We start from the raw sequence: 26835 nt of genomic DNA on the forward strand, positions 1-26835 counted from the left end.
GCAATCCTTAAATAGATTTATGGAAATGGCTTCAAATTACAGCATTTAGAAAATAAATATAATCTCAATACATAATATTTCCTCCATTATGTACTCTCCCCCCTACAGAAGCCGTTTCTATGCATATGTACTCCACCAGTAAATAGTAATTAGATTTATCCTAGAAAAGAAGCAGTAGGTGTGTCATCTCCAAAAATAAAACTGCAATCGTCATTGCAATGTGAAGCCTGAGATTTAAGCCTGAGGAGGTGTCCGCTGGGGCCACTCAGCTGTGGAAGCTTGGGTCCCAGGCCACTCTGGGGTCTGAGGAATTGGGCCAGGGTTCCAGGGGGTGCAGAGGGAAGGGGAGGTGGTGGCCGAGCTGGTGGCCCCGGGTGTCCTGGCTGATTGGTAAACCCGACCCAAGGCCCCGAGCAACCTCTACCTGCGGTGTCAGTGCCTGGTCGGACCCCCACGCCATCAGCAGGGGGACAGTGGTGGGCAGACACCAGGAGCACCCTGCCTGCCTAGAGGACCACTGGGTCAGCTTCCCGCATCTCCCCACTCCAAGAAGAAATGAGATGCATGTTGTTTAGCCAAGTCCTGAGGAAGGATGGTGACGGGTGAGGGGTGAGGGGTGAGGGCTGGGGAACGAGGTGGGCAGTTGATGGGGAGAATGGGCAGCCTGCATTTGGCGTTTGGGAAGCACATGGAGAGCCCTGCTGTGCCGCAGAGCCTGTGGAGTGGCCCTTGCTCCGGCTTCCAGATTCACCGCAACAGCAGAGGCAGCAGAGTGGCCCCACTCTTGTACACCTCCGTCACCCGCCCTGATTCCCGTAACCCCAGCAGATCTCCGAGGGACCAGTGGGAGGGCCCAGCCCTTCTCCGCCAGGCACCCTGCCCTGAGGCAGCCACCAGGCTCCTCCGGGGCCCCTGCTGGGCAAAGCTGACCTCTGTTTGGCCCCTGCAGCCGGCCCGGGGTCCCTGCGGGGAGGCCAGGGTGGGCAGGACAGAGGCTCTGGATGTTCCGGAGGTCTGGGTGGCCCTGCAGCAGCAGGGGCAGCGGCCTCATGAGACGCAGTGAGACCCGCCTGCAGTGTGGCCCCACCTTCCTGGGGGTTCCTGGCCCGGGTGGGTTGGGGCTGCCCCTGGCACCACGTCACAGGCCAGCCTTGTTGCTGTAGAATGGTGTGACGTGGAACATGTAGCAGTGGGTGCACACTCGGACCGGCTTCACCTGCCCGTAGCGGGGCAGCGGTGCTGAGTGCGAGGAGCAGCGCGAGCAGAAGATCTGGAACGGGGTTGGGGCAGTGAGGGTCTGCGGCAGGCCAGCCCCACCCACCCTGGCTCCTCGCCCTCCCACACACCTACCCACCCAGCTCAGGCCGCATTGGTGGGTGGGGACTGCCCAGCCCCGGGTGCCAGGGGTTGTGACCTTCAGGAGGCTGGACTCTGTGAGGGGTCCACGTCCTGCACCAAGGCTGCTGCAGGCTCCTGTTCACACTCGCTGTCCCCTCTCTGTGGCTGGCTCTGCAGCAGCCGGGACTGGACATGGGCACCATCCAGGTTCCCGTGGTCAAATGCCTGGAGTCAGAGCAGGGCCCGGGACCTCCAGGGGCCTCTGCACAAGACCCCACAGGCCTCGCTGGCCTCCCTGGGCATCGGTTCTGACTTCCAGACCTCAGGCTCTGTCTGTGGACGCCCTTGGATGCCGAGGGACCCTCCGTGCACGGGGTCTCACCCACCTTCCCACAGCTGCGGCAGTGGTGCTTCCGGCGGATGACAGTGAAGGGTGCTTTGCATGCCGTGCAGAAGCCGCAGGCCTCGTCTGGTACCCACTCCGGGGGATCTGTCACAACAACAGCAGCATCACATCAGCAACGGCAGGGGCAGGTGGGCTGGGCCGGGACCCTCAACCTGCCCTGGGCCCTCCTTTCCAGACTGTCAAGCCACCACCTGGCCTCCAGCCAGCCTCCCAGGGACGGTCTCCCGGCTCCCACATGCCCGGACAGGGTGGCCTGCAGCCCCTCCCCCAGGAGGAAGTCTCCCGTGGCTCCCACAGCCCCGACTGGTGCCTAGTGCAGTGTCCTGACCCAGAACCTCTCATGCACCTTCGAAGTCCCCGTCGCGGGTCTTGGCTGCCAGTTCAGAGGATGACAGGGTCTCCTGGCACAGTGCACAGTCCTCCAAGGCCGCACTTCGCAGAGTCTGGGTGACTGGTGGAGAAGGGGGGCCGTTGGGGTGTGGTGAGGGAGGCGGGCAATCGATGCAGGGCCACCTGCACTTGCTGGGCACAGCTGGGGGCTTCCAGCAGTGGGTCAGCTCCCCAAGCCCACTGGCAGTCTCATGGCAGGTGGCACCACAGCAGGTTGGGCAGTGATCCTGGCTGGGGGTCTTCCCGAGCAGAGGCCTCTCCTTTGTACAACATGGGGGCCTAGAAGCCTGTGGCTGCTCCCCCTGACAGGGGCATCCAGCCCTGGGGCCCCTGCATGGCACGTGTGTGGCCAGGACTGCAGCTCACAACCTCTGTGTGCAGAACAGGGCCGTGTCACCTGCCGTCTCTGAATCATGATTTCCAGAAGGCAGTCCTGCCAACCTCCCTGGTAGAATGCGGCCTGGAGGTGTGGATTCTGCAGGGCAGAGCTGGGTCGGCACATGGGCTCCTCCCTGCTGGCAAGGGTATGCCCTGCTGGGACAGGGCTCCAGGACCAGGCGGGCTGCCCCATGTGCCCGGACACCCCATGAGCAGAAGCCTCTGTGGTGAGGGGCGGCTCTGCTGGAACAAGTGCCTCAGCTCAGCACCAGAGCACCAGGGGTGGTGAGCAGGGGCTTAGCCCCCTTTCCCGCCCTGGATCCTACAGGGACCAAGGGCCAGACTCCCTGTGCCTAACCAGTCCCTGCCCTGATGCCTTCTCCCTCCCAGATAATGTGTGCGCACGTATGAGTGGGAGCGTATGTGCACATGTGTGCATGTGTGTGGGTGTGGGTGTGGGTATGCATGAGTACATGTATGCACATGTGTGCACCTGTCTGTGTGTGACTATGGCTGTGAGAGCATGCCTGTGTGCTTGTGCTGTGTCAAGCGCGTGTGGCACCTCAGCAGCTCACGGGCAGCAGTGGACTCCTTTCCAACCCCATAGAGAGGTGGGTTCGGGGTGGGCTGCCTCGAGCTGCTCTGAGAGGCAGCACTCAGTAGAAGTGACGCGGCACCACCGCCGAGTCTCATCCTTAAGAGGGAGGTTTTGGGCTCTCCCAGCCTCCATCAGACCCAGAAGTGCAGTCACCTTGCTGCTGCGCATGCAGGGCACAGAAGCCGGGGCTGTGGGCACAAGCCAGGGGCCCTGGCCCATCTGCTCATTTGCAGGGGTGGAGTGACTTTCTGGGCGGGCAGCCCATGTGGGCACTTCCTGGGCCTGCTGCTGTGCCCCTTGGCTCCCCAGCAGGAAGGGCAGCCTGGCACATTTGAAGTGCGGAGGTCAGGGGATCCTGGGGTCGATGATTGCTTGGTTGGGACCCTATCTCCCCAGGGCCAGAAGGTGTGGATTTCTGAGCACCCCTCCCTGTGGGCAGGGACACGGCCACCAGTGCAGGCTTCAGAGCCCGTCCTGAGTGGGCACTCACCCTTCCTTAACTTTTCCTTGTCGTCTGTTTCAGGCTTGGTGGCCATGACCTCAAACAGTGTTTTAAGAATACTTCTCAGGTCACTGGCATAGTTCGTCTGCAGCTGGTCAGCCACACCTGAGGAAGGAAGACTGCAGTTAACAGCGACAGAAGGACGGATGGAAGGAACGGCGGAGGTCGGTGCGGCAGGCTGGGCGGACCCAGTCAGAGCTCACAGCCCTGGCCAGTGTGTTCTCAGATCGGTCAGGGAGGGAGGAGGCCCACCCCCTTGGGGGAGGATTCCCTTGACAAGAATAAAAACTCGAGAGTCGAGAGAGAGCAGGGGAAGGGAGACGACCAGACAGACAGCCCCGCCACAGTCGGTCTGCCACTGACATTCACGCCTTTTATGCACAGGTCACAGCCATCACCACTAAGCTGGCCAGGCTACGCACTGAGGGAGACTTACAGAGCCCCTGCACTGTGCCCACCCCCAGGCCAGTGCTTGTGACTGTCACAGCCACTCAGGCATCCAGATGTGTCTACCTGCAAAGCATGTCCACCCCTCGTAGGCACAGCCCCCCAGCAGCCTACGTGGCTGGGAGCCCAGGGTGGACCCTGCCCAGAGGTGGTACCTAGCGCCTGGCTCTTCTGCCCCCACACCCCACTGCCCCCACCGCCACTCCCTAGAGGAAAACACCTCCCACCCTCACCCGCAGCTCCCCTCCTCCTCCTGCCTGTGTGGGGTCAGTCCAGCCTTCTCCATGAACAGGGGTGCTGGCTCCTTAGGGGCAGAGTGGGCTGCTGTTTACAGGAAAGTGAGGGGGAGGTTGTACACGCCCCGCCTGACCTCCCCTAAAGCGCAGCCTGTGTGTCCTCAAGCCATGCACCAGTCCCAGGCCCTGACGTGACACCTGAAATGCAGACGAACAGGCGGTGGATGAGGTCGTGGCTGCCGTGGAACCTGGACCGGATCTTCTCTCTTGTGGCCTGTGGGGCGGCGTGCGTGGCTGCTGGGGCCGCCTCTGACTCCGTCTTGTCTGAGGAGCAGGACTCAGCCGTGGAGCTGCTGCATGGAGAAGGAGATACCAGCGTGTGCGGCGGGGCATGGTAAGGGGCTGTGGAGCCCGAAGGTCACAGGTCAAGACAAAAGTCTGTGTCCTCGCAGACGCCCACCCCACAGGCGTGTATCTGTTGCCCAGATACACAACTTTCCTGTAACTTCACCTAAAACGTCCTCAGTGTAACACGCTCACCACATATGCCAGGTGGTGCAATAGGGCTCTGAGCCAGCCCCGGGCCTGTTCTGGGCCTTTGATTTCTGCTGGACCTCCTGGGATTGACAGCTGGTGGCGACTCACCCACTGAGGCTACACTCCTGGCTTAATATCGACCGACTTCCCCTGTGGAAGCGTCAACTCACCTTTCACGCCTTTTCTAATGGCCTGAGTGTCAGGCAGCCCCCACAAATATCTCTTCCCACCCTAGCCCCTAAAACCTGTGAACGTGACCTCATTTGGAAAAGGGGTCTCAGCAGGAGTAATTAAGTGAAGCATCTGGAGATGAAGAGATTGTCCTGAATGACCCGGACGGGCCATAAGTCCAAAGACAAGAGTCCTTATGAGAGACAGAAGAGGACACAGACACAGAGGGCAGGAGAGCCCATGTGACCACGGAGGCCGAGACCGGAGACGCGGCCCCCACCCAAGGAACACCTGGAGCCCCCAGAAGCTGGGAGAGGCGGGAGGAGGCTGCCCTGGAGCCTGCAGACGGAGCGAGGCTCTGCCAGAGTTTGCACTTTGGGCCTCCGACTGCGAGACAGTTTCTAGGGCTTAGGCCAGTTTGTGGTGACAGCAGCCTCAAGAAACAAATACAGGATCCCCCGCCCCCACCTACACTTCCCTGCCTGGAGTCAGAGCAGGGTCCGGGACCTCCAGGGGCCTCTGCACAAGACCCCACAGGCCTCGCTGGCCTCCCTGCGCATCGGTTCTGACTTCCAGACCTCAGGCTCTGTCCGTGGATGCCCTTGGATGCCGAGGGACCCTCCGTGCATGGGGTCTCCATCTTCCCAGCAGCTGCGTCCTCAGCTTTCACCAGATTTGCTGTTCAGGGGTTCCATGGTGACCCTACAAATCGTTCACAGCTGGGCCTGTACTAACTCCAGGGGTTCACCTCACCCAACTCTAGGGGTGCACCCACTGGTCCTCTCATTTTAAACTAATTTATCTCCTATCTTTTTGTCCCATTTTCCGGGAAATTTCCAACTCTTTCTTCTAATTTTACCCTTGACTTTTAAATTTCTGCTATCAAGTTTTAAATTTACTGCTATTACTATCGTTTCATGGATGCAAAATCTTTTCTCTACCTAGAAATATTCGTGATAATTTTTTTCGGTTGCCATTGGCATCCTGCATGGCCTCTTTTGGAGGGCTTGGCTCATTTATTTGGCCGTGTCTCACGCCGAGCCTTGCCCCAAATGTTCGGGGATCCTCCGTGACCTGTGCAAAAATAAGAAGAGTGTAGGTGGAACAACAGGAGCCTTCGCCTTGCTGGCGGGAGCGTCAGCTGGTGCAACCACTTCGGAAAAAATGTTCGCACCATTTCAGTAAAACCAAGGCTGTCTACACTCCGGTGCCCGGTGGCCTCTGTTGCCGGCACACACTGGAAACGCACATCTGCGTCTGTCTGCAGAGATGCAGGGTCTTAGACGCAGTGCTGGGGGTTCCAGTGAAACGCTGGGCAGGATCCCAAGTCCGCCAGCAATGGAATGGAAGACCCACCGTGATCTAATTACTCACCGGCAGAGGCCACGGAAGCGGAGGCAAGCCAGACACAGCCCCGCCAACGCGCACGAATCCCACACGGCGTGAGTCTTTTCACATACCGTGGGAAACACGCACAACTGCCTGGTATCTAATTTAGGGACACAGCCTCGTGACGTAAACCCTGCAGAAGCACAGAGGCATGACGCACGTGAGAATTCAGGGCAGCGGGCTGCGGCAGAGCGGGGGAGGAGGCTGGAAGCGTCCCGGAGCTGCACGGGGCCCTCTCCCTCATGGCGATGTGCTAACAAGCTGAATATTTACCGGAACGTGGGAGCACGGTAGGAGGCTTAGGAGGCCTGGGCCCATGGGACGGGATCCTCTGCTGGGACCCCAACAATGCTCCGTGGCTCTCCCCTCCCAGGTGGTCCAGGTTCCACAGATGAAGCCCCTACCTTCAGCTTGGGGGTGTGGGCCTTGCTGCCCTCTGCCCTGGGAGCTGAATAAGGGAGGGGCCTTCACTGTCCAGGATGTCAGCTTCCACTCAGTACCCCCAGCCTCATCAGAGCCTTACCCAAAGGAACTGAAATTTGGGACTCGGACAGATACTTGCACGCCCACGTTCATAGCGGCCAAGAGACGGCAGCAACTCAGGTGTCTGTTGGCAGAGGCGTGGATAAACCAAATGTGGTCCATCCATACAACAGAATATTATTCAGCCTTAAAAAGGAAGGAAATTCGGATCTAGGCTACAGCACGGACGAATGTTGGCAAGATCATGCTGAGTGAAATAACTCAGCTACCAAAGGATGCGTCCTGCTTGAGTCCCCGACACCAGGTCCTGAGAGCCGTCACGTTAATACAGACGGAAGGTAGAACGGTGGGCGCCAGGATGGGCAGAGGTCGGGGAGTCGAGGGGAGTGAGTGAGGGGGAAACAGTTTCAGTTTGGGAAGATGAGGACGTTCCAGAGATGATGTTGGTGATGGTTGCACAGCACTGAGTGTGTTCAATGCCACCAAATTGTACACTTAAGAAGGGCTAAATAGTAAACTTTATGCTACATATATTTTACAAAAATTAAAAATATGAAAAAAAAAAGAATTGGGGCAGGGAGAGAGCAGAGGCAAGGGAACGGAGGCGGCAAGTACATGGCAGAAGGCCGGATTGGCGTGGCGCCCGACGCAGAAGGCTTGGGGGTGTTATTGCCCAAAACCACTGAGCTGTGTGCTTTAGAAAGGTGAATTTTGTGGTATGTATGTTACATATCAATAAAGGCTTTTTTTTAAAGATCACGCCAGGCGCGGTGGCTCACGCCTGTAATCCTAGCACTTTGGGAGGCCGAGGCAGGCGGATTGCCTGAGTTCAGGAGTTTGAGACCAGCCTGGGCAACACGGTGAAACCCGGTCTCTAATAAAATACAAAAAAATTAGCTGGCATGTGCCTGTAGTCCCAGCTACTCGGGAGGCTGAGGCAGGAGAATTGCTTGAACCCAGGAGGCGGAGGTTGCAGTGAGCCGAGATCGTGCCACTGCACTCCAGCCTGGGTGACAGAGCAAGACACCATCTCAAAAAATAAATAAATAAATAAATAAATAAAATAAAGATTACTTGTGTTTAGATATGGTAGCAATAAACTGAAAGTGAAATTAAGAAAACAATCCTTAGTCCTTTACAATAGCATAAAAAAGATTAAAATACTTAGAATAAATTTAACAAAAGAAGTACAAGAATCATACACTGAAAACAACAAAACATTGTTGAAAAATATTAGAAGACCTACGTAAATGGGAAGACATCTCGTGTTCACAGATCGGAAGACAATATTGTTGAGATGGCATGACTCTCCAGATCGATTTACAGATTCAATGCAATCCATCCGAAAGTGTCAGCTGCCTTTTTTTCTTGCAGAAATTGACAATCTGACCCTAAAATTAATATGGAGTGACTCGAGGGACCCAGAATAGCCAAAAGAAAAAAAACAAGTTGGAGGACTCACACTTGTGATTTGCGATGTGGCATGCAAGAGCAGGAATCAAGACTGTGCGGCACCAGCATAGGACCAACATACAGACCAATGAGACTGAGAGTCTGCAAAGAAACCCATACACTTATGGGCAGTGGATACTCAGCAAGGGTGCCAAGACCACCCAATGAGGAAAGAATAGTCTTTTCAACAAATGCTGCCGGAAAACCGGAGACACACATGCAAAAGGATGAAGCTGAACTCTGACCTTATACTACATACAAAAATTCACTCGAAATGAATCAATTATCTCAATGTCAGAGCTGCAACTCTAAGATTCTCTCTCTTTTTTTTTTTTTTTTTTTTTTGAGATGGTGTCTCACTCTGTCACCCACGCTGGAGTGCAGTGGCGCGATCATGGCTTACTGCAGCTTCGACTTCCCTGGGCTCAAGTGAGCCTCCTATCTCAGCCTCCTGAGTAGCTGGGACCACAGGCGTGCACCACAATGCCCGGCTTATTTTTGCATTTTTAGCGGAGATGGGGTTTCACCATGTTGCCCAGGCTGGTCTTGAACTCCTGGGCTCGAGCGATCCACCCACCTCAGCCTCCCAAAGTGCTGGGATTACAGGCGTGAGCCACAGCGCCCAGGCTTAAAATTCTTAAAAGAAAACATTGGAGTAAATCTTTGTGACGTTTGGCTAGGCCACAGTTTCCTAGACATGACACCTGACGCATGGGCAACAAAAGAGAAAACAGATAACTGGACTTCATCAAATTGAAGACTTTCTGCTTCATAGGACACCACCAAGAAAGTGAAGAGAAAACCCACAGAATAATTTTTGCAAATCATGTGTCTGATAAGGACATAGTATCTGCAATATAGAAAGAACTTTTACAATCCAACAACAAAAAGACAAAAAAAAAAAAAAAAACCTACTGAACAAATGGAAAACAGATTTGAATAGACATTTTTCCAAAGAAGATATGCAAATGGCTAATAAACACATGAACAGATGCCCAACATCACTGTCAGTCAGGAAATGCCAAAAAAATTACAATTAAATACCATTTTATCTATTAGGATGATTAGAATGCTCCCTCCCCCCACCAAAAAAACCCAGAAAATATGAAGTTGTGGTGAGGAAGGTGAGGATGTGAAGGAACTGGAATCCTCATCTCTTCCTTATGGAAAAATAAAATGGCACAGACACTTTGGAAAACAGTTGAATGGATAGACAAAATGTCTATCTATATAATGGAATAAGTTTTCAGCCATAGAAAGGAACGCAGCACTTATACATGCTACCGTGTGGATGAACATTGAACACAACACGTCATCATCCCAGCCCTGTGGGAGGCCGAGGCAGGCGGTTCACTTGACATCAGGAGTTTGAGACCAGCCTGACCAACTTGGTGAAACCCCGTCTCTACTGAAAATACAAAAATTAGCTGGGTGTGGTAGCGCATGCCTGTAATCCCAGCTACCCAGGAGGCTGAGCAGGAGAATTGCTTGAACCCAGGAGGCGGAGGTTGCAGTGAGCCAAGATCGTGCCATTGCACTCCAGCCTGAAGACAGAGCGAGACTCCATCTAAAAAAACAAAAACAAAAACACACCCATTGTGCTGAGTGAAAGAAGCCAGTCACAAAAGATCACAAACTGGCTGGGCGTGGTGGCTCACGCCTGTAATCCCAGCACCTTGGGAGGCCAAGGAGGGCAGATCACGAGGTCAGGAGATCGAGACCATCCTGGCTAACACGATGAAACCCTGTCTTTACTAAAAATACAAAAAACATTAGCCAGGCGTGGTGGCGGGCGCCTGTAGTCCCAGCTACTCAGGAGACTGAGGCAGAAGAATGGTGTGAACCTGGGAGGCGGAGCTTGCAGTGAGCCGAGATCCCACCACTGCACTCAAGCCTGACAACAGAGTGAGACTCCTTCAAAAAAAAAAAAATCACATACTGTATGATTGATTCCATTCACATGAAATGTCTAGAACAGGCAAAACCCATAGGGGCAGAAAGCAGATCTGTGGTCACAACAGCTGAAGGGGGAGGGGAATGTGGTGACTGCTGATGGGGAGGGGTTTTCTTTATGGGGTGATGAAAATGTTTTGAATTAGACAGTGATATTGGCTATACAGCCTCATGGATGTACCAAAAATTACTGAGCTGTACATCTAACAAACAACAGAAGAGAATGTTTTTCTTGTAATCGCCCAGCAAACTCATATGCAAGAAATAGCTTATAAGCTAAATGTCTATCAACAGTGGGTTGACTCAATACATTAGGTCATATCCCTATGGTGAAACAATCTGCAGAAGGATAGTCCACTGGAAATGTTAAAATATGAAATGAAAAATGTAGCATTTAAAAAATTAGAGGCCAGGTGTAGTGGCTCATGCCTGTGATCCCAACACTTATTGGGAGGCTGAGGCGGGAGGATCACTTGAGGCCAGGAGTTCAAGACCAGTCTGGGCAACATGACAAGACCTCTGTCTACAAAAAATACAAAAATTAGCCAGGCATGATGGTGTGCACCTATAGTCCCAGCTACTCTGGAAGCTGAGGTGGGAGGATCGCTTGAGCCCAGGAGTTCAAGGGTACAGTGAGCTGTGATCACACCACTGCACTCCGCTCCAGCCTGGGCAACGAGCAAGATCCTGTCTCTTAAAATAAATAAATAAAATAATAAAAATAAAAATTAGAGATGTCATATGTACATAAATGACACACTGGTGAAGATACTCAAGGTAAGGCATTAATCTTACACTTACTTGAGTAGTAAGATTACAGGTAAATTATCATTTTCTAAAGTCTCATCTCGGATCAAGTATTGCTTTTGTGATCAGAAGAGATGCCATTTCAAGAAGAAAGGAAAGCGCCTGCTGGCAGCAGATGGCACCCTCGGGCCCTGCCTGTGGCGAGGAACTTGTTTCCCTGTGAAAGGAGAAGCCCGTGGAAAGTATTCAGCCCCGCAGCTCCAGCCCCTTGGACCAACACCCTGAAGCTGGGAAGGCTGTCTGGACAAGCGTCCTGCTGCTGAAGCACCCCTGGAGATGAGAAATCAGGGGAAGGGCCCTGACATTCAATAGAGAGTAGAATGTGGCATAAGAACAATGGCTTCTACCAGCAGGTTGAGACTGAGGCCAGGCCAAGGCTGGCCGATTGCCCACGGGTGGGTCAGATCGCTGACGGCCATCTCAACCCCAGACACCCTTCACTTGCCACAAGAAAGGCCCTCTCCTGCCTCCCTGCCCTGGTCGGCTGGAAGCTCTGGTGGCGTGGGAGGGGGAATGGGTCGACAGAGAGAGCCAAGGGGCTCCATACAGAGATGTCACAGGCAGAAAAACCAATGAGGTACTGCCCAAGGGAACCGGCTGGGCTTGGAAGGGCCAAAGGGAACAAGAGAGCAGAGTGGGGAGGTAGAACCCAGGATTTCACCGAGAGCATGAGCCTGGGTCCTTCTGGGTCAGCCATTCCTGGGGCCATGTGGAAGGGTATCTTCCTTTGCTTCCTGCTGCTATAACAGAGTACCACAGTCTAGGTAATTTATAATGAACAGACATGCTTTTGGCTCACAGTCTGGAGGCTGGGAAGCCCAAGGTGGAGGGGCCCCATCTGACGAGGGCGTTCTTGCTGTGTCACATGGAGGAAGGCATCGCATGAGCAAGAGAGAGGGGAAGGGGGCCATGCTCACCCTTTATAAGGACCCCGCTGCAGCAATAACAAACCCACTCTTGCAATAACATCAATCCGCTCAGGAGGGCAAAGCCTTCATGACCTCATCACCTCTTAAAGGTCCCACCTCTCAACGCTGTTGCAGTGGGGATTAAGTTACCAACACATGAACTTTGGGGCACACATTCAAATCACAGCAGGGGGCACTGTTTGGATGCCAGTGGCCCAGGAACACTGCCTTTGGAAGGGTGTTGATCCCCTGTGGCCAGTTGCTGAACAGACAGGGTAGGGCCATGAGGAGGACCTCAGGGGTAGATCAGACGCTATGTGTCCCCCAAAAGCCAAGTCTAGTGGGGGAGCCACACACATTAACAAGACAGAGCCGAGAAGTGAGCTGGTGCCCAGCGGGTCCATCCCTGTGGTGAGGAAGGGAACAGTACGGGTGAGATGCAGCCACAGCTCAAGTCACAGAAAGACAGTAAGCCATGAGAAGCAGAGGCTAGAAGAGTGAAGGGCACCTACCCTGCCAACAGCTTCCTGTGTCTCACCACAGAGTCTGAACCCTTGTCACTGACGTTCTCAAGTCAGTGGATCAACGTCACTTCAGCATGTTCACCCGGATGTCTAAAAGTCCAGCCACCTTCTGCAGCTGCTAGACACTCCCGCACCGGCTGCCTGAATGTTGCTTCCTGCCACTCTCTTACAGAAGGCAGTACAAACTCCTTGCAACAGCCCCACTTCGGTTTGAACTACTATGAAATGTCATTCTCTGCTAAAGAAAGGCAGTACAATTCTAAACAGTCACATCGATACCAAAGGCTGACCAGCCTGTGTCTTCAGCTGTGTCACAGTTAGGCCACAGGACAGTGGCCAGGTTTCCAAAGTGCTCCTCCTGAACAGCACACAGGGAGGATAAATGGCTGATGTCATCATTGGGGTGGGAAAAGTGGTGAGGGGAGCCTCTGAGATGTTGGGAATGTGGAACACGTCTGAATTCAGCAATTGGATAGAGCAGAATAGGGAAGTTTACTGAACTTATAATTTTAATTCCAATTACTATGGAAAAGAAAGACCATAGCAAAGCCCAAATGAATCTGATGCAGCAGAGAATTTAGCAAGTGAGTACGCAAACAGAAAGACAGGACTTTGCCACCTTGAACCTCTAGGAGTCTGTGAAAGAAGGGATTGCCAATTTTGGAAAAACTAACAGCATCACAGGATGTTTCTCATTATGACATCAGATACATTAATTTTTGAACTCTTGAAACTATTTGCAAAGGCTAATGAAGAGAAAAACAGCCTGTAGTCCCAGCTACAGGGAGGCTGAGGCAGGAGGATCCCTTGAGCCCAGGAATTCAAGGCTAGCCTGGGTAACATAGCAAGACTCTATCTCTAAAGAAAAATAAATAAAAAAGAGAAAAACAAAGAACAACAAGAGTGACTGGTAGGCCCCCAGAGGCAAGGTTTAATTGTGCTTGAATGTGGGAAAATCAGCAGCTCCGGCATTTGCACAACCACATACCAATTCTAATGAGCCGCCTTGGGCCCTGACGCAAATGGTGGGCTGGCTGCTTCTTGTAGAAGTCATCCATCCATCCATCCATCCACCCACCCACCCACCCACCCACTCATCCATTTACCCATCCATATATTTACCTATCCATCCATCCACCCACCCATTCATCTACCCATCCACCAATCCATGCATCCATCCATCCATCCACCTATCCATCCACCCAACTAATCATCCATCCATCTATCCACCCATGTACCCACCTGTCCACCCACCAATCCATCTACCCATCCAATCTTCCACTCAACCACCCACCCATCTACCCACCCACCCATCCATTTATCCATCCATCCATCCATCCATCCATCCAATCATCCATCCACCCATCCACTCATCCATCCACCCATCCACCCACCCATCCATCCACCCATCCACTCATTCATTTGCCATCCATCCATCCACCCACCCATCCATCCAATCATCAGTCCATCCATCCATCCATCCATCCATCCATCCATCCATCCAACCATCCATCCACCCATCCATCTAATCACCATCCATCCATCCATCCATCCACCTGCCCTACAAACATGGACTAAGCATCAACTATGATCCAGGAATTGCACAGTTCAGCCCTTAGGAGCTCATGATTTGATGGCAGAGATCAATAGGTGAACAGTTACTTATCACACATGGAAAGTATAACGGAGGAACCATCAAGGGTGTTGTTGTGGGAGGTCAGAGGGGAGACTCCTCACTCAGGCTGGAGAGAGGTCTGGAGTGCCAGGGAGGGTTTCTGGAAGGCGCAGCATGAGGACAGCTTGAATGAAGGCCAAGAGGTGAGAAGCAGCCGACAGACTGTAGGGAACCCCCTGGTGATGCTGGGAGAGGCCAGGCAGAGGTTGAGGCTAAGCGGAGGCCCACTGGGAGGGCTGGGCGGTTCGGACCTTGACCTGTTGGTCAGTGCCCCCAGAGGATGCTCCACAGAACGCAATTCCTGTAGGCTACACTTGAGGGAAAAAGAGTTTGAGGAACAGAGCACAGGTGCTCTCTTTCTTGGAGCCCCCGCATCCACAGTCATTGACATCAGTCAACAGCTCAGGCTCACTGTGGAGGATGTGGCCACACAAGACCTGATTCACATGTGTATGCAGTGGAGGGAGTCAGCCAGCCTGGAAACGAGTGTTCAGAAATGAGACCATTTCCCACCGTGATAAAGGCCGTGTCGCCCAGGCTGGAGCACAGTGGCGTGACCATGGCTCACTGCAACCTCAAGCTCCGGGCCCCACATGATCCTCCAACCTCAGGTTCCCAAAATACTGAGATTACAGGTACAGGCCACCGTGCCTGGCCTGGGGCTTTGAAGACCATGATGGGGAGGAGGAGAGCGTGACGGGGCACAGTGGTGGACAGCCCAGCTTTCAGAGGAAGCATTTTGGTGGAGATTTCACCAATGAGATGGAGAGGACCTCAGTAGCAGGAGCCCGAGATGGGGTGAGCACAGCCTCCCAGGAGTCAGAGGTGAAGGCCTTGCTGCCCGGTCACACTGGCCACCAGGCCAGGACAATCCCACAGTCCTGGACGCCTCTGGTTCCCCAGAGGAGTTGGAGCCTGCTGGGACATCTTGTCTCCTCTTATGGTGCCCCACAAAGACCTCCAGGGGGCTAAGTCTGCAATGCACAAGGCCTGGCTTTGACTTCCTTTGTCAGTTCTGGGATCAGGGAGGGCTGAGACACCCTTCCAGGAATCGGCTCTGGAATTGTCTGCCAAAGTCGTAGCAGCTCAGCTCAGGCCACAGCGGAAACCAGCAGCAGGTAGACCCCTCTTCTTGGCAGGTGCCCTCAGAGTCTAGTACAGCAAGGATTTACCAGGGAGGCGCGTGTGTGCTGTTTGGGGTTGAATTGGGGCCCCCCACCAAGCTCATATGTTGAAGTCCTAACCCCCAATACCTTAAAATGTTACCTTATTTGGAAATAGGGTCATTGCAGATGTAACTAAAGTTAAGTTCATACAGGAGTAGGGTGGGCCCTAAGCCAACTTGACTGGTGTCCTTACCCATGGGGAAAAATTGGGTGCAGGCCCACACATGGGCAGAACCCCATGTGGACTGAAGGCGGGGGCTGGAGTGATGCTTCTGTAAGCCAAGAAACACCCAAGATGGCCAGCAAGCCCCCCAAGGCTGGAAGGCAGCCCAGGACAGAGTCTCCCTTATGGACCCAGGAGGAACCAGCCCTGCTGACACCTTGAGCTCGACTTCTGGCCTCCAGAACTGCAAGACAAGAAACGCCCTCGTGATGTAACCCACCTTGCTTGCGGTGCTTCATCACAGCAGCCGGGGGAACTAACACGTGGCGCTGACCCCGCCGTGGTGCCGACCCCACCGTGGCTGCCGGGCCTTTGCACCGGTGTCAGCCCTAGTAACTTCCAGCAGCAAGTAAGCTGATTTCTTCTGAACAGGCTGGAATCTTCCTGCTTCCTTTCCTCTCCAGCCCCTTGCAAAGTCATTCTGTCTCGTGGTTTTCCTGTGTGACTTGCGTTCCCAAGGAAGTCGGTCTTCTCACCACAGCTCCCGATTGCAGTTGCACAGCCCCTGGGTTGAGCACAGACTGAGACTGAGGAGACGAACGCTGTTCCGTGACCAGGGCATCCTCAGAAGGGCCGCTGCCACCGCGGGCCAGAACGAAGGACAGAACCGAGGGACAGGAAGGAGGGCTGGGCCGGGCCAGGAGGGCAGGCGCCCATCCCGGAAACAGCTCAGCGGGGAGGGAGGGAAATCGAAGCCGGGATCTCAGGGCTGCCCCACCCTGGTCAGTTGGCCGGGGTCTGCCCAGGCTGCTGTCCCTGTGGTCCCCACAGGCAGGCACTAGCTTGGTCTGCAGGCCTCTCTCCTGGACGTGTCATCCGGTCTTGGCACACTCTCTTGGAGCACCCTCCAATGTCCACACTCCTCCGGTCTCAGGGTGTGGGCACAGGTCCAGGGGTCCTTCCAGACACTCTGGGCCCAGTCACTGCTCCCCCACCCATCTCCAAACCTGCTCCACGCAGCCACTCTAGGGGGTGCAGGGACAGTGGCCTGAGATTTGCTGCTGCAGGACTTTGGTCCCCGTGGGGAGCATGGGGTCAGCGGCAAGAGCAGTGGTGAGAGGACAGCCCTCTGTATGGGCACTGGCTCACTCGCTCTCCCAGCGTGGGCTGCACGGTCTCCACCCCTCAGCTTCTCCCTCCCGGCCTCCAGGCCAGCCCTGCTTCCTGCTAATGAGACCTAAGGGACCTCAGCGGGAGGATGCCAAAAAGGCAGCAGGTCAGAGGTCAGCCCTGAGGCCTGCCCTTTGTGGGGGTGAGGGTGGGGAGATGGGAGGGGGCATCAGGCGTGGACGGGGACGCTGCCTCCGAGGATGTCAAGTGCTAAGCTCCACACCCGCCACGACTGCATCTCACAGTCTCTTCTCAATCAACAAGAGGCGATGAAATAAACGTCAGCCGCTCCAGACAAGAGCGCAGTCCACGGCACCTGGATTTCAGCCTGGGGAGACCCTGAGCAGAGAACCCAGTCGTGCTGAGACAGGCATCTAACCCATGGACTCTGCAGGACCTTTACTTGGCATTGCTTATACACAGCCCAGCTAGCTGATGCAAAGCTGAGACGTGGGCTTTTGGTGGAGCACATGCAGTCTCCAGTTCACCTACGCCAGGTGGGATTAGGGAAGGAGCTCAGCCCTTGGCTGCTGACTCTCCAGCCCCTGCTCTCTGCTGTGTCCTGAAGACAGGGTGGGGGGTGATGGGAGGGGTGAGGGGCTGGAGGCACAGGATTCAGACGTCACGGTGGGCTGAATGCGCCCCCCAAAACGTGAATCTGTGACTGTGACCTTTTTTAGAAAAAGGTTGTTTGCAGATGTAATTAAGGATCTTGAGATGAGACCATCCTGGACTATCTGGATGGGCACCAGCTCCAATAAGTGTCCTTACAAGAGACAGACACAGGGAGGGGCCAAGAGAAGACGGAGGCAGAGCTTGGAGTGACTTGGCCACAAGGCAAGGAAGTGCCAGGAGCCACCAGAAGCTGGAAGCAGCAGAAGGATCGTCCCCTAGAACCTTGGGCTGCAGTGCCACCCCACCAGCGCCCTCATCTCAGATGCCTGCCTCCAGAACTGTAAACCAGCAAATCCCCATGGTTGTAAGCCTCCCAGCTCATGGGTGTTCTGTTACAGCAGCCCCAGAGAGGCATCTAGAGGTGGAATCTGTCATCTGATCCTAAGAGCATCTCTCACCTGCTGGGCGACCCTGGGCAGGTTACGTGGCCCAGAGCTTTGCTGCCTGAGCCACAGACCGGGACAGTAAGATAGCCACTGACGGATCAGACAAGTGAGATCCTCTCAGCGGTGTGGGTGCAGCGCAGATGCAGCAAGGGCCTCCGGCCTCACGTGCAGCAGCCATAGGACGGTCTGAACGAATCCTGGCTTAAGCCCCTGAAGGGCCTCTAAGTTTGCAGTCACTGTTTCAACATCCAGGGAAAGTGCTTTGCGAGGAGGCATTGATTTGCTGTATTCCTTCCACAAATCTTCCTTTCTCTGCGGTGACTGGCGTGGAGATGGCTGTGGCTGGTGTTCCCCGTACAGAGGCCAGCAGACATCACAGATCTCCAGGACGTCTGGAGCTAAGGGGAGGAAGGGGTGTCCCAGGCACCCTTGGGATCTCTTTAGGTCTCTGGAAGGGAGACAGCCCCTCCCTGCCCCCGCCCTCCCAGTGCCTTTTGTGATGTGGACACCGCTGTGCTTCAGCGGTGGGGGCTGCAGGGCGAGGGGGGCACTCTGAGGGGGCAGGGGGAGTCACTGTAGGACCTGCAGTTTGGTTTCAAAGTACTGAACATAAGGAGACACTGGATATGGATGTGTGAATGCTCTGAAAATTAGCTATTTTCCCATCTCTAATTCAGCAGCATTGCCTTGATGTCTCTTGGGATTCAGTTAGGAACACAAATTCCTTTATGTTTTTCACACTCCCTCCACCCCCGCTCCTGTGTGGCCAGGCCCTATCGAGGTGCAGCGGGCCTAGGAAGGCAGAAGCAACTGGACTGTGATCAGATGCCCAACACCCCCATGACAGCAAGGCACAGTCACCATACAGCAGGGAGGGCTTCCTGGAGGAGGCGGCCTGGCCTGAGCAGAGATATGGCCCTACCCAGCCCTGAGTCCATGAAGGCCCGAGGACCCGCATCACCTCCCAGCCATGATCACTGGGTACAGGGCCTCCATCTCCTAAGCCCCCTTGTGGCCCCAGAGCTGGCTCCCAGGAAAACCAACAGGTGAGACTAGAACGGAACCTCATCTCTAATGAGGGCAAGTCCGGATCTGTGCAGCGAGGGGGTGGGCCAGGTGAGCACCTGCTACACAGTGGGGGAGCATCAGGCCCTGGGCTGGGTGCTGGGGCCACAGTGGAGCAGCAGCGCCTGCCTCTGAGGGGCTCTGGGCTGGCAATAAGAGGAGACCCCCGAGGGGACCTGGGCACGTGGCTGCTGCTCCAAGGGGAGGTCCTGCCGTGGGGAGGGTGTCCCCAAGCTGGGTTGGGGAGTCACAGGTTAGGCAGTGTGAGCTGAAGGCCCTTGGTCATCACCACCTCTGCCATGTGGGCAGGGAACTTAACCTCCCAGGGCCTTAGTTTACTTGTCTGTAAAACGGGAAAGTGAGGCTGGGTGCAATGGCTCACGCCTTTAATCCCAGTACTTTGGGAGGCCAAGGCAGGAGGATCATTTGAGTCCAGGAGTTTGAGATCAGCCTGGGTAACGCAGTGAGACCCTGTCTCTACTAAAAATTAAAAAAAAAGATAGCTGGGCATGGCAGCACATGCCTGTGGTCCCAGCTACTCAGGAGGATCACTTGAGCCCAGGAATCCTAGGCCGCAGTGAGCCAAGATTGCACCACTGCACTCCAGCCTGGGTGGCAGAGTGAGACCCTGCCTCAAAAATGAAATTAAATTAATAAAATAGGAGTGCTGAGGCTGGGCATGGTGGCTTATGCCTGTAATCCCAACACTTTGGGAGGCCAAAGTGGGAGGATCACTTGAGGCCAAGAGTTAGAGACCAGCCTGGCCGACATGGCAAAACCAGTCTCTTCTAAAAATACAAAAATTAGCTGTGGGGGTGGCAGGTGCCTGTGGTCCCAGCTAGTCTGGTGGCTGAGGCATGAGAAATTGCTTTAACCTGGGAGGCAGAGGTTACAGCGAGCCAAGATTGTGCCATTGCACTCCAGCCTGGGTGACAGTAAGACCCTGCCTCAATAATTAAATTAAATTAAAATAAAACAGGAGCACGATACTGCCCACACAGGGTCCTTCGAACAAGGGTGCTCCTCAGCACATATGATGCAGGGGTGGAGTAAGTGGGCACTCAGGTCCTGGGTGTGGCCCTGGGCCATGTAACACGGGCTGGAGCACAGCCTCCCCAAAGTGAGGGGGGTGGTGTGTGACAGAGGCTGAGGCCACTGGGCCAGACCTCAGGGCCACAGCCTCCTGCCACCTGCTGTCATCAAAGAGGCCAGCCCTCTGGAGGGTCAGGCAGGGGGTGGGCATGGAGCCAGGAGCAGCCCCACACTGTCAGCAGCCCCATCACCCCCTGGGGTGATCCTCCTGCCTCGGGTCCCAAAGCAATGGGATTACAGGTGTGAGCCACAGCACCTGGCCTCACCTTCCCATTTTACAGACAAGTAAACTGAGGTGCTGGGAGGTTAAGTTCCCTGCCCAGATGGCAGAGGTGATACAGCTTACCACAGCCTGAGGGGGCCTGTGCATCATGCCCCAGGACACTTGTGGACTTGGGGCTCAGGAGTTACCGGAGACGTCTCTGGTCAGTCATCATGGTGGTGTCCAGAAGAACTCGGCGAACCTGAGTTCCCCTGAGCCCCCCGATCCTCATCACCCACGGGGCACGGCCAGGCTGTGGTCAGCACTCCTCACCCCAGGGACGCTCTGCAGAGGCTAAGGGGGAGGACAGACACAGACAGACAGTGGACAGGCCCACGGAGCCGCTGTCCTCGCGGAGGCCAGCCCAGCTCAACAACTGACAGACTGCCAGGCCTCAGCCAGCAGCGTGATGGCAGGCCCCGTCAGAGCCACCCCCCAGTCACCGGGCCCCCAGGCTGTGCCCCAGAAGACTCATGTGCAAGATCTCAGGGGGCAAGGCCGGCCATGCTGGCAACCCGGAGCCCAGAGAGAGCAGCCCATATGGGGATGGCCCGGCAGTCCCCAGGCCTATCCCACCTGGAAGATGTGTGACCACAAGCCTGCCTGCCTCCTCTGAGGTGGGGTCTCCTCAGCTACAGAACAGGGTCTCGAACTCTTGGCCTCCCAAAGTGTGATCCTTCAGAGGAAAGGTGCAACGGTGCCTGTTGAGACAGGCAGGTTGCAGGCCCTAAGGGCCACTTTGCCAGTCGTCATGGTGACCCCTCCGTGATCCCGTAACTACCCTGACAGCTCCCGTCTGTCGGCCCTCTCCAGCTTTGTCCTCTGGTGAGGATGCAACACTGCTCACTGATGGCCCCCAGGAGATGTCTCCAAAAGCCAGGGGCCATGGGGGCAGATGCAGCAGAGCAGGACACGACTACACCTGCCCCCTGGCCCCAGAGCAGCTGCTGATGTCCACAGCTCACCAGGTCCTTCAAGAAGTCGGCTCCTCTGGGATGGCCTCACCCCTCTCCTGCTGTGGGGCAGGGGCCAGACCAGGGCTGGGCCAGGGGCCGGGCATCGCCTTGGGTGCTCACCTGGCCCCTTGCTTCCCCTATTAAGTCCAAGCACAGGCCGAGCAGTGGTGGGGAGGGGTGGGGGCCGTAATCTGGTCCCTCCTGGCCCAGCCCTGCCTGGCCAAGATCTGGGCTCTGGGGACACAGTGAGGCCCAGACCTAGACGCGGCCCAGCTCTTGAAAAGATCCCACTATTATTATGGTCTGGGAAGCTATCCCCTTTATGTTTTCCTTCGTAATTATGGAAGCAATACATGTGCACCCTAAAAAATGAGGAAATGCAGATTAGCTAAGAGTGCCTGCACGTGTGTTCCTGCCCCCGGCACACGAGCGGGAGGAGCTCCTGTCGCCCTTCTCGTCTCGCACCTTGCAGGCGCTTTTGCTGCTTTAAAAAGCTCTCTGAACAGAAGCCGCCACAACTGGCGAGTCTCAGAGAGGTGGGTGAAGTCAGCTGAGGACGGCGTCCTGGTCTCCGGCTGCAGCATCACCGTGGTTGAAACCCGCTTCCTCTTGCTTTCGGCTCAGTGAAGGTGGGAGGAGATGCTTGGCTTTTGAGAAGGGGCTGTTCCCCCTGGAATTTTCCTGGTCCCATGGGGTGGAGGAAAACGACCCCTTGAGGATGCTTCCTGGAGCCACTGGGAGCAGGAGGCTGGCACCCTCTCACCTCCTCGGGCTCAGGGGGAGGCCCCATCCCCTTCCAGGCTCCCCGAGGAGGGGTTAATGCTTACAAGCAGGCTCCACTCCAGCCAAAGCCCCCGCTTCCACCCCTTGACGGGCTCCCTGATGCTGCCAGGAGCAGAGAGTAGGGCCGGAAGTGGCCCTGGGTCCCCTCTCTCTCCGTCTCAGACACTGCTGTGTGCCTCACTGAGACCTGTCCTGGGGGCCCCGGGGTCGGGAGAGCGGGAACTGAGAGCCGCACCTCAAGGGGCAGCACTACAGGCCTGGACTCTGCCCAGCTCCTTCTCCTGGAGCCCCCCCAGGAATGGCAGCCCCCCTATACCTGCCGATACCCATCCCACTCCCCACACGCCTGGCTGGTGGAGGACACGAACCCTGCCTGGGTGGGCCCCAGCGTCTGTGCCCTGGGAGGCTGAGGCCAGACAGCCACTTGCCAGTCCATGGGGCTGTACTGGGCCAAGGAGCTGGGGTGGGGAGCAGAGGGGGCCGGGCTGCAGGGCAGGAGTTGCAGGGAGAGTCAGGGATGTGAGTGTCTCAATGGGCCAGGCTCCAGCACATCCTCCCAGGCCTTGCTGCCTTCCAGCCCTCAGTGCCACCTCCTTTCCACTTAGCCTAGAGCCAGCACGTCCCCCAACCAGGCTCCTCAGTCACATCCGGGTGCTCTGGGACACAGCATGGGGGGCTGGGAGGACACCATGCTGCAGAGCCTGAGAGGCACAGGCTGAACCCTGGGATGGGTCCTGCAGGCGGCCGGAGAGCTGGGTTGGAAGGGATGGCCCAGCCATGAAGCAAACAGGAATGCCACAGACGTGGAGATGTCCACCTTGAAGGCAGCTGTGGGGCTCAGTGAGACCCAGCTGGCAAAGCTCCCTACATCTTCGTCCAGGCAGCCATGGGCTGAACGATGGTGGCTCCATGTCAAAGGGACAGGGAGAGACGCCACAGCAGGGCAACGCTAGGCCGAGGGGCAGACAGGGACAGGAATAGGAGGGCACGAGGGGTCCAGAAGCAGGTCCCCTGGTTTGGCAGGGAAAAGGGAAGCCGATTGCAGAGGCAGGGCTGTGGCGAGGGCCAGGTCAGGTCATCGAGTGCCTGATAACAAGTCAGTGCCTCTGAGGGGACGTCAGGAGGATGGAGCGGGGTCGACGGATTACTCGACACTGCAACAAAGAAACTCCATTCACGGAATAAGATGATAATTCAACAGTCTGCTAGAAAGACATTGATTTTGTAGTCAAAAATCTTCCCACAAAGAAAACTCCAGGCCCAGATGGCTTCCCTGGTGAAGTCTATCTCACATTTCAGGCAGAAATAATGCCAGTTCTACACAAGCTCTTCCAGAAACCTGAAGAGGTGGAGCACTCCCCAACGCATCCTAGACAGCCATGCTCCTGCACCAGAAAAAGGCATGACAAGAAGACAGCTGCCTGACAGTCCTCTCAGACAGATGCAAAATCCTACTGAAGTTTAGCAAATCAAAGCCAACAGTAAATTCAAAGGATAATACCTCATGACCATGTACAGTTTGCCCCAGGACTGCAAGGCTGGCCGAACATCTGAACATCAATCATTGTGACTTATCACATTAACAGGCTAAACAGGAAAACCATGTGATTATGTCAAAGAATGCAGAAAAAGCATTTGAGAAAATCCAACATCTGTTCTTGATAAAAACAAACAAACAACAAAAAACCTCTTAGCAAATTAGGAATAGGAGAGAACTCCTTTTTTATTTTAGAAGATGAAGGCCATCTGTGAAAATCCTACAGCTCAAATCACACTTAACAGTAGATACTGAATGCTTGGGAATAAGGCAGAATCATCCTGTTTCATTGTTTTCATTCAACGTTATACTGGAGGTTCTGGCTGGTTAAAAAACACAAGAAAAAGAAATACATATAGGATGTACAATTGAAAACAAGCAAAACTGCTTTTCTTCTCAGATGACAAGATCATCTATGTAGGAAAACTGATGAAATCTTTGAAAAAACCATAACTAATAAAGTGAGTTTAGCAAGATCAATCTGGAAGATTAATCTTCTGGAAGATCGGCCGGGCGCAGTGGCTCAAGCCTGTAATCCCAGCACTTTGGGAGGCCGAGGTGGGTGGATCACAAGGTCAGGAGATCGAGACCATCCTGGCTAACATGGTGAAACCCCATCTCTACTAAAAATACAAAAAATTAGCTGGGCGTGGTGGCGGGCACCTGTAGTCCCAGCAACTTGGGAGGCTGAGGCAGGAAAATGGCATGAACCCGGGAGGCGGAGCTTGCAGTGAGCCGAGATCACGCCACTGCACTCCAGCCTGGGTGACAGAGCAAGACTCCGTCTCAAAAAAAAAAATCTTCTAGAAGATCTACAAAAATCAGTTATAGCCATATATATTACCAATGAACAATTACAAATTAAAATTATAAAACAAACCAATTTACAATGGTATCACAAAATATAGAATACTTGAGGATTAATCTGACAAAAGATGTGCAAGACCTGTACAGTTAAAAACCATAAAACTTTGCTGAGATAAAGGCCTAAATAAATAAAGAGATAAACTATGTTCATGAACCAGAAGTATTATTAAGATGATAATTCTTTCCAAATTACTACATAGATTCTACATAATCCCAATCAAAATCCCAGCAGGCTTTTTTTTTTTTTTTTTTTTTTTGGCAAAAGTCGACAACCCTAAAATTCATATGGAAACAGAAAGGAGACCAAATAGCCAAAACAACCTTGCAAAAGAAGATAAAGCTGGGCACTTGCACTTCCAACTAAGGCTTATTATAAAGCTACCATATTTAGGATGGTGTGGCATTGGTGTCAATACAGGCAAATAGATCAATAGAACAGACTGGAGAGTTCAGATGTGAACCCACCACATGTGGTCAGCTGAAGACACAAATGCAAAGGCAATTCAGTGGAGAAGGAATAGTCTTTCCCAACAAATAATTCTGGAATAATTGACTTTCCTTATGCAAACAAAATTGATCCATGCCTCACACCACATACGTGAATTACTTCAAATGGAATACTGTATAGATCGAAATGTAAAACCTAAAAGCATAAGACTTCCAGAAGAAAACAGAAAAAAATCTTTGTGATTTTGGGTTATGAAAATAATTCTTAGATATGGCACCAAAATCACAATTCATAAAATAAAAAATTGATAAATTGTACTTCATCAAAATTAAAAAGTTTTGCTCTTCATAAGATACTGTTAGAATGAAAAGACAAGCCACAGATTGGGAGAAAATATTTGAAAATCACATAACAGACTTATATCCAGAATATATAAAGAACTCTCAGTACTCAATATGGATAAACAACCCAAGTGAAAGAAACAGCAAAAGATGTCAACAGACGCTTCACCAAACAGCCTATGACAAATAGCACATGAAGCGATGCTCGAGTCAATGAGGTGGCGTGCCTGTAGTTCCAGCTACTTGGGAGGCTGAAGTGAAGTAGGAGGATTGCTTGAGCCCAGGAGTTGAAGGCCAGCCTGGGCAACATAGCGAGACCCTGTCTCTAAAAAAATACATTAAAAAAAAGATTTTCAACATTATTATTCCTTAGAGAAATGCAAATTAAAACTACAACGAGGTACCACTTCACACCTATCAGAATGGCTAAAAAACCCACCATACCAAGTGTTGACAAGGACACAGAGGAACTGAACTCTCATATGCTGTTGTTTATCATATGCCAATCATATTTCAATAAAGTCATTTACAACAATTTTTTGTTTTTGTTTTTTGAGATGGAACGCCGTTCTGTCGCCCAGGCTGGAGTGCAGTGACGCAATCTTGGCTCACGGCAACCTCTGTCTCCCAGGTTCAAGTGATTCTCCCGCCTCAGCCTCCCAAGTAGCTGGGATTGCAGGCACCTGCCATAATGCCCGCTAATTTTTGTATTTTTTTTTTTTAGTAAAGACAGAGTTTTACCATGTTGGCCAGGCTGTTCTCGAACTCCTGACCTCAAGTGATCCGCCTGCCTCCACCTCCCGAAGTGCTGGGATTACAGGCATGAGCCACCATGCCCAGCATTTACAACAATTTTTAAACCACCAGACCACTTCACCACCATGCTCACGTTACCCCCTCTGATGCCGTTCCTTCTCTCAGAAAAGTCTTTCCTGCTCACCCTGCCCACAAAGCTCTCTGAGATTTCCCGCCCCCACCTCCCTGACCTCCTTCTGCCCTGCTGCCTGTCCCCTCTGCTCCTTCCCAGCACCTCAGCCCTCACGGGCCCTGCCACCTGGGCACCTTTCCTCCAGCCCCTTCCCTTCATTCAGGCCTCAGCAAATGTCAGTGCCTGCAGGAGGCCTCCCCTGATTGCTCTCACAAAAGGAGGTGCCTCACTGGCACCCTTCACCTCATGAAACAATTCTAATTTCTTCCCAGCACTGGCCGGAGGACCAGGTCGGGAGCGTGAGGAAGAGAGGATGGTGAGGGGCTCCTTCCATGTAGCCGCAGCTGCTTGCAGGTGGTGCCGTTGAGGTGGATGGTGATGGTGGGGAAGGAGCAGGGTGGCAGATGTTGAAGAGGTGCAGGGTGCGGTCCAGAGGCTAGGGGAGAAGTTGTGGTCACCAGGGAACAGACAGCCTGTAAGGATGGGCCCTGGGTGGGGTCATGAGGACATGTGGGGGACCTGCGGTAATGACCATCCCCTCGGCCAGGCCTCCCTGAGAGCACAGCCAGGCTGGGGCCTTCTCTCCAGCTCCAGGCCAGCTGTGAATTGGGAGGAGGCCCATCTGCAAGAAGGGTGGCACCTCCTCCCAGGACTTTGCTGGCCTGTGTGCCTACTGCATCCAGGCCACCACTCAGGGCCTTGCAGGGCAATCACTATCCCTCGTGGGGTTCTGGTGACACAGGCATCACCGAGCTTGCTAAGGTTTCATGCCTGCGGCCCGTGAGAGCAAGAACCCAGCACT

At 54.0% G+C, this 26835-nt stretch overlaps 1 protein-coding gene across 3 annotated transcripts in view; it reads right to left on the reverse strand.

Annotated features, from left to right (window-relative positions):
• The window catches only part of ZFYVE28 (zinc finger FYVE-type containing 28), a 150641-nt gene continuing 123806 nt past the window's right edge, over nucleotides 1–26835 (reverse strand). For all 3 annotated transcript variants that reach the window (XM_054486570.2, XM_054486571.2, XM_054486572.1), the window contains 5 exons: nucleotides 4494–4648; nucleotides 3601–3717; nucleotides 2091–2195; nucleotides 1725–1828; nucleotides 1–1270 (listed from right to left, as the gene is read on the reverse strand). In XM_054486570.2, coding sequence (XP_054342545.1) covers nucleotides 1139–1270; nucleotides 1725–1828; nucleotides 2091–2195; nucleotides 3601–3717; nucleotides 4494–4648 — 613 coding nt within the window. In that variant the 3' untranslated portion in view covers nucleotides 1–1138. The remainder of the gene's footprint in view (nucleotides 1271–1724; nucleotides 1829–2090; nucleotides 2196–3600; nucleotides 3718–4493; nucleotides 4649–26835) is intronic.

The sequence above is a fragment of the Pongo pygmaeus genome, chromosome 3, assembly GCF_028885625.2.
Source record: "Pongo pygmaeus isolate AG05252 chromosome 3, NHGRI_mPonPyg2-v2.0_pri, whole genome shotgun sequence".
NCBI lineage: Eukaryota > Metazoa > Chordata > Mammalia > Primates > Hominidae > Pongo > Pongo pygmaeus.